General features: G+C 36.3%; 1 protein-coding gene across 3 annotated transcripts in view; it reads right to left on the bottom strand.

Annotated features, from left to right (window-relative positions):
- Stk31 (serine/threonine kinase 31) overlaps window positions 1–11,062 on the bottom strand; it is a 63,447-nt gene extending 52,385 nt beyond the window's left edge. Inside the window, exons 1-6 of one of the 3 annotated variants that reach the window (XM_010628222.1) lie at window positions 10,864–11,062; window positions 10,325–10,399; window positions 8,607–8,653; window positions 8,469–8,521; window positions 6,251–6,349; window positions 1,354–1,428 (exon numbers count right to left, since the gene is read on the bottom strand). In XM_010628222.1, coding sequence (XP_010626524.1) covers window positions 1,354–1,428; window positions 6,251–6,349; window positions 8,469–8,521; window positions 8,607–8,653; window positions 10,325–10,399; window positions 10,864–10,922 — 408 coding nt within the window. In that variant the 5' untranslated portion in view covers window positions 10,923–11,062. The other 2 variants (XM_010628223.1, XM_019208047.1) reach the window with 2 other exon arrangements.

Here is an 11,062-nt window from a genome sequence, read left to right as displayed (position 1 = left end):
AATAGTATTTTTTTTTTTTTTTTTTTTTTTTTTTTTTGGTTTTTTTGAGACAGGGTCTCACTATGCAGCTGAGACTGAACTGGAACTCACTATGTAGCCCAGGTTGGTCTCCAACTCATAGCGATACTCCTGCCTCAGCCTCCCAAGTGCTGGGAATACAGGCATGTGCCACCACGCCCGGCTCAATGAACATTCTTAAACTCAAGATGGAAAATAATAAAATCTGAAAAGAAAAGCAGTTATCAAACTTCTTTTGATCACTTTCAGCTAAGCTCAAACTGATCACATTCAGTGATCTAACTGATCACTCCAGCTATCTAAAAATTTTGGGTAAGTTTTACAAAGTCAAATGTCATCTTGTCCTCTAATTTAAAAAGCAAAGATGGGCCAGGGATTTGGCTCAGCGGTTGGGTGGCCTGCCTTGCAAGCGCAAGGACCCAAGTTTGATCCCTGGTACAAATAAATAAATAAGTAAATAAATCTCCAGGGCCGAGGATTTAGCTCAGTGGCACCACACCTATGTTCGATACTCAGTACCAAAAAAAAAAAAAAACAACCAAAAAAAAAGTCTCCAAAAAAATACATAAATAAATCTCCAATTTTCAAATTATGTGGAAAAGTTCTATTAGAACAGTCTATTTTACTAAAACATCTATGACAATAGCTATTTTAAATACAAGCCATTCAGAGTATTCATAAAATTATTTCATCCTATCACTTTATTACACCAAGAAAAATATTTTCAAAACATATATATTTAAGCCCAGAAAACAGATGTAGAAAAATAAAAGGCTAAAAATATTTTTATAAAACGTACAATGTGCAGTTACTATTAGTTATTCAGAATCTCATCTTCCCAAATTCTGTTAAAAATCTTCTACAATATAAGAAATAAAGCAGCTTACACAAACAAACAAAAAATTCATCTCATTTAACTGAGGCACAGGAAGGGGCAAACTTGTCTTTATTATTAATAATATTCATAACTAAGTAAAACAGATGCTTAAATTCAAATGTTTATCCCTCCTTAGCATTCTCAATAAAACAAACTTTCACAGTTACTCATTAGCAAAAACCAAACACAAAAACTGAGGTACAAAGAACCAACTAGTCACCAAAGTAAACTGCAATTTATATCATCTATTATAAGACAATCAGAGGTGATTAAATTCAAAATTTCTTTCCTATTCAGTAGGGGGGGAAATGCGTTTTAATAAATTTATAAGTTTATTAAATCAGACCTTATCACTACTATGAATAAGCAGTGCTGGGCTAAATAAGCATGAAATTCTGGAACTAAAATATTCCTTAAGGCAAAAAAATAAAATAAAAGCCTGAACACATATTTCCTGCCTTTTCATCGCTGACGATCTTCAATACTTTACATCTGTACCAACATTTATCTTCAGAAAATAATCCACCATAAATCTACAAAAAGAAAGCACAATTATTCAGCTTTTGAAGAAAAGCATGCTATGTTGATCAGAATAAAGATCAGCATTTTTTTAAATTTAATTTATTGGTACATTCTAGGTAGACAGTACAGTTACATTCATTACTGGGATCTTGTACCTTTACATGACAGGTCTTGGTTCTCATTTTTTCCCCTTGTCCCCGCCCTCCCCTCCTCCCCTTCAAACGATCAGCATTTATTAAGCACTTATGTGTCAATAAGCACTTTATATACAGTAACTTTAGCTCTTTACATACAGTAACATTTAATTCTCACAGACTCACTGAGGCAAATACTTTTATTTCACCACTGGGTATCCAAAGTCATAAGCTAATATGCAGAAAAAACAAAATTCAAACTTATGGGAGAGATCACCATGTTTGAGTATGGGCAAGAGCAAGGGAGGGACTCCGCAAACCATGCAGGTATGGTATATGTGAAAGATATACCTCCAAGACGGAGGTATATGTGAAAAAGGAAATAAGAATTAACCAGTGCTTTAATTTAAATAATACATTTCAAGGACATTTCAGGGTCACCCTTAACAAAAGTAGGCATACAAAATCCAAATATAAACTAACTACAAACACATCAAGAGGCTCTGACAAGACCAGTTTCCCTCTGATATCTCCCTCCCTCTGCATCCCTCCTCCCACTCCTACAGGTCTGCCCTCAAGCCTGAACAACACTAGCCCTTTTCTCCAGCTATAAAAATAACCAAAAGAGTATGACTGCCAGGCATGGTGGCATATCCTATAATCCCAGCACTTGGGAGACTGAGGCAGGAGTTCAAGGCCAGGCAAAATAGTGAGTTCAAGGCCAGGCAAAATAGTAAGTTCAAGGCCAGCTTGAACTACTTAGGGAGACCTTGTCTCCAAACAAACAACAAAACAAAAAACAAAAAAAAACAAAAGCAAAAAAAAAAGGAGTATGACCTCCTGTTTTATTTTTCATGTCATTATTTCCCTACCACGCTTGTCTATGACATACTCCCTTTCCTATTTCTCTTGCTTTTTATTCCCCCTTTCCACATCCCAACCTAACTGTTGATAGCAATATAGTTCAGTCTGTAAGATAAGACTAACATGTTAAAACAAGTTTTAAAGTACATGGTTGGAATCGGGAGGGTAGGAGGAGGTGAAGGGAGGGCAGGGACAAGGGGAAAAAATGAGAACCAAGACCTGTCATGTAAAGGTACAAGATCTCAATGATGAATGTAACTGTACTGTACACCTAAAATGTACCAATAAACTCAATGAGAGTGGAAAAAAAAATGAAGCACATGGTTGGATCTGTTGACATTGTTATAACCTGTGAGAATTCTCCCCTTACAATACAGTGTCTTGAAAATAAGAACCAAGATTATGTAAAGGTGCAAATTTCCAACAATGAATGTTATTACATTTGTACCGTAAATGTACTAATGAAATTAATTTTTTTTAAAATTTAAAAAATAAAAAATACAGTGCCTGGGTCTAATCCTATTTAAGTAACTTGAGGAGACAATACCAAGAAGCAAAGGCTGGGGATTTGGCTCAGTGGTGCCACTGCCTGTCTCGCAATTACAAGGTCCTAAGTTGAATCCACGGTACCACCAAAAAAAAAAAGAGAGACAAAGAAATGATCCCCATACTAGCCACAGTCTAACTACTTTAGTTGATCATCAATAATAGGCACACACACCCAGAGAGAGAGAGAGAGAGAGAAAGAGAGAGAGAGAGAGAGAGAGAGAGAGAGAGACAGACAGACACATGAAAAACAAGGCAACAAAATGCCTTCAAAAACTCCCAACTCCTCCAAAGCAGTTCCAAGAGAAGGTGGGGGGAGCAGAAGGCAAACAGTTAATTTACTCAAAATGATCAAAGAAGGAACAAACTCAGTAAGCTCAAATATAATATAACCAAAAAACAGTAGATCTAACAAACTGATCAATGAGCAAAAAGACTCAAAAAATTATAAGAACAAAAATGATTCAAATCATGAACAACAAATTTGCCAAAGAATAATAGTCCATGAAAAAGTCTTGCCAAACAGATATGGAGAAAAAGAATTCTACTGAAACAATGAGCAGCAGAAGTGATCTAGTGTGGAGAGTTACCAGAGCCAGAATATAGGTCTGATATACTTGATCACATCCTTAACAAAGGTATTAAAAATTAAAAAGCAAGGAACACTGATCCAATAGCTACCAAAAGCAGCAAAGAAGGCTAAGGCAAGACTAACTGGAGTTAGAGATAAGTAAGAGGAAAGAACACGTGAAATTTTAAAAACTGTTTACAGAAATCATACTTTCCAAATACAGAGAAAAATTCAGCATACAGTTAAGGAAGGCACATAGAACCTAAAATGGCCACAACCAGAAAAGAATTTATCCACAATACATCCCAGTCAAAATCCCAGATGTACAACACAAGGACAGACTCTTAAAAGCTATTACAGAAAAGCAATAAATCACTTTTAAAAGTAAACTCAGTGGGAATACAACAAACTTGCCAAAACAAAACTTAAAAAGCTAGGAGAATCTGAAGTATTTCAAGCTAAAAAAAAAATAAATAAATACTTTAAGCCCAGACTAATATACCCTACAAAAAAGTATTTCAAAATTGATGGAGAAAGACAAAAAACACCTTAAGAAAGTCATAACCACCACACCAGTACTCACTCCAGATATTACTTCTATGTTTTTAAATATGCAATATACTTAGCATTTACTTGTATGAAACTATTTTCTAAATGGCTTCTGTTAATGCCTTAATTTCATCCAGAAATAAAGTCTAAAGTATGCTTGAAAAAGAATAACAACACAAAGGGTAGTGTGAACACAGAAGAATTAGATTCTCCTACACTGCTGAGACAAAATGTGTGAATGCAACTGATGCAAAGGACAGTAAGGATACAAACTGGTTCAAAGCTTTCACAAGAATCTTTGGCAGAATTTTCTAAAATAAAACATGCCTACCATATGACTTAGCAGCCTACTCCTAGATATGTAAGCAAAATAAATGAGTCAATATATCCAGGAGAAAGCCTGAATAAGAATTTCAAAGTAGTTTCATTCACAGTATCCAAAAACTGCAAATACTGTAATCCAAATGCCCATCAAAAAACAAGCAAACAAAAAAAATCATGTTACATTTGTACAATGAAACAGTGCATAGCTTAGAAAAAAACAATACACTGATACATGCCACAATACGGATGAAACTCTAAAATTATGTTGAACAAAAAAGAAGTATGACAGAAGTCAGAATGATGTTACCTCTGTTGAGGAGACCACTGACTACAAAATGAGCAAGAAGGAGCCTGAGCTGCTGTGGTAGTGCACACCTATAATCCTACCAGTCGGGAGGCTGAGGTGGGAGATTGCTGTGAACTGGAGGCCAGACTAGACTATAAAGCTGAGTTCAAGGCCAGCCTGAACTACATAGATCCTGTCTCAAAAAGGATAAAAAAGGAGTCATAGGAAATATGGGGGGATGGTGGAACCATATCTTGATCTGAATGGTAGTTTTATGGATGTATATGTAGATAACAATTCACTAAGCCATATGTTTAAGATCGTAGGAGATAAACATCGCATGTCAGTTATACCTCAATCTTAAAATAGGCAAACTGTTCTCCATAAACAGGTCTCTTAAGATTTTTTATGAATCAGTGCCAAAGGCAAGGATTCTATTTTACTCACCACTGGCTATCTGATTAATACGTACCTTTATTTCCATAGGTTTTATTTGTTCATTTGTTTTGCTCAGAATATTATAGCCTTTACTCTTTTCCCAACTTTTATTGCAGTAAAACATAAAATTTGCTATCTTAACCATTTTTAAGCACACAATTCAGTGGCATTGAGCACATCCATATTAATATTCATCACTACAGGACCAAGGATTTAGCTCAGTGGCACTGCACCTGCCTTGCAAGCACAAGGTCCTGAGTTCAATCCCTAGTACTCCTCCCAAATATGCATCACTACTATCTTTCTCCAAAGCTTTCAATACAAATTAAATTCTATATCCATTAACAACTCCTCTCCATTCCCTACCCTCTCTCCTCTCCCTAGTAACCACCATTCTTTGTCACTATAATTTTCACTACTCTAAAAAGTTCATGTAAATGGAATCATATTGTACTTCTCTTTTTTAACTGGCCTATTTTACTTAGCATAATGTCAAGATTCATTTATATTGTAGCTCATTTTATTAGTACATTAGCAGTACATAATGATTACATTCATTGTGCAGAGTTGGTACATGTACATAACACATCTTAAGTCCCATTCCACACACCCCCTCAAAATTTCTTTCCTTTTTAAGGTCAAATATGAGGTGTGATCCAAACATATAGTGAATTTTCTTAATTTATTATAGTAAAAGACACATTGCCATTAATCCCCATCAAACTATTTCCCCTCTTCAAACATACCTATCCCATCCTTCTCAGCAAATGTGTCTCTTAATGTAGTTAGTTTTTTAAATTTAACATTCACTGTATTTCTTGACTACCTCTTGTAACATTCAGTCCATAAGGGTCTTTGAGTTAATAAATTTACTGTATATAAAATTCAAACAAATTCTAAAATAATCTGCCTCTGCCTTTCAATTAGATCCCAAATTCAAAAAATTACAAAATCTAAGATAACAAGAAAACTGAGATAAATTATAATCAAGAAGCCAGGGATTTAGCTCAGTGGTTCCGTCACTTGCCTCGTGAGCACAAGGACCCGAATTTGATCCCTAGTACCAAAAAAAACAAAAAAACTAGTACTTTCCCCAAATTATTTCCAAGAATATGGCTCACCTTCTTTGGATCAAGATTTCCAAAGACTGAATTGGCATAGGGACAAACTTTAGACAGTGAGCAACCAATCTTCATAATGTCCTTATTTCTATTAACACTCTAGAAGAATAAAGTACAAAATTCAGTAAAATATTATTTAACCGCGTTATATTACTAAGGATTCTACTAAGCATGATATGCTGCACACTAGATTTCACTGAATTTCAAATTACACACTACAGGGACTGGGAATTTAGTTCAGTGGTTCTGCCACCTACCCAGTAACCCCCAAAAAACACACTAGAGCCAGGAATGGTGGCTCGTGCCTGTAATCCCAGCAGTTGGGAGGCTGAGGCAGGCGGATTGATGCAAGTTCAAGGTCAGCCTAAGCTACACAGTGAGTTCAAGTCCAGTCTGAACTACATAGCAAGACACTGCCCTCCCAAAACCCATGCTAGATTTCAGACTTAGTATAAGAAAAGGAATATAAAATATCTTGTTCATATTTATGCTAATTATATTTTAATCAAAATTTTTGATGTACTGAGTAAAATAAAATGTATTATTTATTAAAATTAATTCTACCTGTTCCTTTTTATTTTCAACGTGGCTGCTAAAAGTATTTTTAAATTATTTATGTGGGTCACATATTTTTACTGGACACTGCTGGTAAGAAAATACTGCTTAAGCTAAAATACCACATTCCTACATAATTAGCTTTAACATATAAACTATCATTCAATCTGGGGCACTGGTAAGACTGACAAAGGTACTACTAATACAGAGACTCTGGGCATAGAAACACTGCAGGCACCCTTTAGAGAGAGTATGTACATTAGGAGAAACAAAATTGCTATGAGTTTTCTATGAGTATCACACTTCTACAATGTCTTCTAATTATTTAGGAACTAGTCTATTCTTCTATATTTTTTCTTCTCATAAATTCTTTTTTTTTTTTTCATATATTGTCAATTTACCCCTGCCCCAATAAGGAGTTCCCATCTGTCGGAAGTATAGAAAAATGTAATTCTCTTCCATCCCATATCACATATATTTCACAAAATCAAAAATTGATGTGCCACAAAGGGATTCTCCATCTTTAGTGCTTAACTTTATATTTAAAATTGAATACATTTACCTGATTTGAAGCTACCAATAGAACTGTTCAATCAGTGCTTCAAATTTTGGAATGAGAAAAACAGGTCTCAAGTTCAAATTTAAGCCATTAGAAAATAATTACTTAGTTTTCCTCCTCTAGGGACAGTAACTACAGTTGTGGCAGCTTTCTCTTCTCCCTAATTTTATTTTCTGTGCAAGTGACCATTGTCTGAGTAGTTGGGAGCTTTCACAGAGGTTCTCTGATCTAACAATCAGAATGGTCCAGCATTTGACATATCACAAGCTTTCCACAATATAGCCCCTAACAGAACTAGGGTGTGCCCAGACCCTGGTAACAAATCATTTGTTTTTACAACAAAAAGAATGGGAAAGCTCAGGAATTTCTGCAGGCGGTGTGGGTTTAAGCGAACTTCAAAAAGTATGTTATGGGACCTAAAATTCCTATAAGATTACCTAAATTAGCAAGGCCTATGTGTTCCATGAGAGCTAATGTGTCCGCGACTGGATCAAGCATGCTTTCCTCACTGAGGAACAGAAAGTCATCTGTGAACATATTGAAGGCACAAGCAATCAGAAAGCAAAATTGAAAAAAAACTGAAGTTTTTAGTAGCAGCTTTAAAAACTTCTTTCAAGAAACATTCTTCTAAAAAACCCCTAGATGGGGCTATAACTTCACAAATAAAATAGATGCTAGCCTGCAATTTATGCTGCTTAGGATATTGGTAAATTAATTGAGTGTAACTCTTAGCAGTCTTGATGGTTCTCTCTTGAATTTTTAACCTACTCTTATTATTCCTGGATATCTGTTTTGTTTTTGAAGTACTGGGGATTGAATCCAGTGCCTCACACTGAGCTATGATCCCAGAACCTTTCTTTTTTTTTCAGAACTTTTTATTTTGAAACAGGGTCTCACTAAGTTGCCAAGGCTGGCCTCTATAATTTTCAATCCTCCTATCTAGGCCTCCCAAGTACCTATCTATTGGTATAGGCTTGCATCATTACACCCAGGATTCCTAAATTTTTATTTTTGTTTTTGTATTTGGTGTTGTTTTGTTTTGTTTGGTTGTTAAGACTTGGATTAGGAAGGGGAGGACAAGAAATCAAGCAGGCTGCAATTTACCTGAGCCCAAAATGTTACTGCATCTTCTACGTGACTTCCAACAACATCTTCAACTAAAACCAAATTAACAATGCAAAGAAAATTAGAAATTAATATCATCTAAATTTTACACCCCCAAATAATCTTTAGTGTCAGTACCTTCATTGTAGTGTGTATCTTCATCTCTCTGGACAATTTCTGAAAAACTAAATTCAACTTGAATTAGGTTATAATAATCTATCCGTTAACAACAAAAAAAGACAAAAACCACAAAATATTCAGATTTATACAAGTGCTGTTTTGCCGTAATGAAGTTATCAAACTTCAGACTCTATATTAAAAATGACCTGAAACATTTTCTACAATAATTCTTGTTTTGGGTATACTGTAGTTTGCAATTTCACCATATGTAATCTCTATTCCTAAAATTATTGTTAATCAAACTTTTACTCTGAAGATCATTCATGCACGTTTTGTTTGGTTGGTTTTTTTTACTGTTTCTAGTCTTTTTAAATAAATTTTATTTTTTTATCCCTTTCCCCCATCAAGCCCTTCTCCACTCCTTACGTACAAAAGCTTTGTTTCCATTTTTTCCTAGTTTCACTTTTTTCTTGTCCCTTCCTTTCTCCCTTGTTCCCTTTCCCGTTTGAACACTTTCTTTCCATTTCCCAACATCCATTATACATTTCAATTCTTATTTCCATTACATTTTGATCACTTACATAAATCAATACTTTGGGATATTTTGAAAAAATAATACCCTCTTGGGCCGAGATTTAGCTCAGTGTTTCCAGTGCCTGCCTCGCAAACACAAGGACCCAAGTTCAATCCCTGGTACCAAAAATAAATAACAATAATAATAATAATAATACCCTGTTAAGTGTTGAACTTTCACAATGTAAGCAAATGACAAACTACAAATGCTTGAAACTGGTAGTCTATCTTATTTAAAATACATATTGGGTACTATTTTTTAAAATATTTCGGGGTTAAAAACAAAAATTATATTTTGCCCATTATTTCAAAAATAACTTTTTAATTACACAAGACTGTACTATCTGCAAAACATTTCAAAAGAAACGTTATTTTAAGTTTATTCCCTACACACTGGAATAGTGTACTTTCCTTTCATAAATGTTAAAAGAAAATAAAAATATAGTTTGGTTTTCCAGTGTTCAGTTACAGCTGATTTAACTTCATTTTCAGAAAGTCATTTATCCAAGTATAAATCTATCTCAATGAGCACTGGAGTTGATGTGATTAACTGGCATGCTTTTCTTCCACCCTCTCCCAACACTGTTTCTGTGGCACCGAATTTTAAGACATAGTCTATGAAGCATATTGTATATAATAAATGGCCAAAAAAATATTTTTTAACAATTTACAGAACTGCCTTATAGAAGAAGACATCCATATCTGGCATGTTGTGGGGGGGAATATATATATATATTTTTTTTTTTCTTAAAGCTTTAACAACAGTTACCATGAACACCACTAACACAAGTTTTAAATGCTCTTTCAAATATGAAAAGATAATAGTTATTCACACTACAGAGCATCGAGATGCTTTCAAAACAAAGTGTTGGGTTTTGGGGAAGGGTACTGGGGATCAAACTCAGGACCTTGCGCTTGCAAAACAGGCGCGGTATCACTGAGCTTAATTCCCTGCCCACAAGGTTTTTAAAACACTGATCAAAACGTGGTTTTAAAACTGAGAGTAGTTGTAAAACCAAGTTAGAATCCTTTTAGGGAGATTATACATTTTTCTGGAAGACAGTAAGTCTTAAACAGTAGAAATAAACGTGTTCGTTTTAGAAATCTCAACACTTGCTCTAAAAAGCTATTTTCTAGAATAGTCTTATTTTAAAATGACTTGCCCAGAAGATGAAGGAACAGATGCTGTACCCATTTTCTGCGAACGTGGATTACCAAAGGGTGCCTCCAAGTCTGCACTACAAAATGAGAATTTGGGATAAATAGGTACAAGAGACTCCTTAAAGCTTATTTTATGAGAAATTTCGCAGTTTAAATGGCACAATTTGCAAGAGGGGAGTAAACAATTCCACCCAGCGCGAGGCCCAGTCTTCACAAAGCCCTCAATCCCAAGTTAACTGCAAGCCACTGCCACGTCTGGGCACCACACTCACTCCCGGGTGCCTGGCGGCTTAGCGATGGCGGGGGCGGGGGGGGAGGCCGCGCCCCAGGCCTAGCGCCCTAACACCCGACCAGCGACTAAAATACTGTCCTCGAAGTTGCCTCCACCGCACCGCACCTGCCACAGGACTACCACTTACCTCACGCTTTCCGCCACAAATGCTCTGGAAAAGGGGCCCTGACCCCACATGCTGGGCCCTCAGCCCGCCACCCCGTGCCTCGTTAGCCCTCCGCCAGCCGTCGCGCACGTGCTGACGCTTACCACGCTTGCTTCCGTGGCTTCCGACCGACACTGCGCCTGCGCGCGCGGTGCTGCAGCATTGTCGGGGCTGTAGACCCGGCCGAACCGCGAGTCACGTGGTGCCGAGGCCTAGGCCCTGGAAGACCTTCGGGGAAAGGATTCCACAGGCTGCGCCCACCTGCACAGAGAAAGCAGCGCCCTGAGGACTGCTGGGGTCTTA

Source organism: Fukomys damarensis, unplaced genomic scaffold, assembly GCF_012274545.1.
Source record: "Fukomys damarensis isolate Sample0158 unplaced genomic scaffold, DMR_v1.0_HiC HiC_scaffold_4, whole genome shotgun sequence".
Lineage (NCBI taxonomy): Eukaryota > Metazoa > Chordata > Mammalia > Rodentia > Bathyergidae > Fukomys > Fukomys damarensis.
Note: the sequence above shows the minus strand (reverse complement) of the source record. Positions and strands in the feature narration are given on the sequence as shown.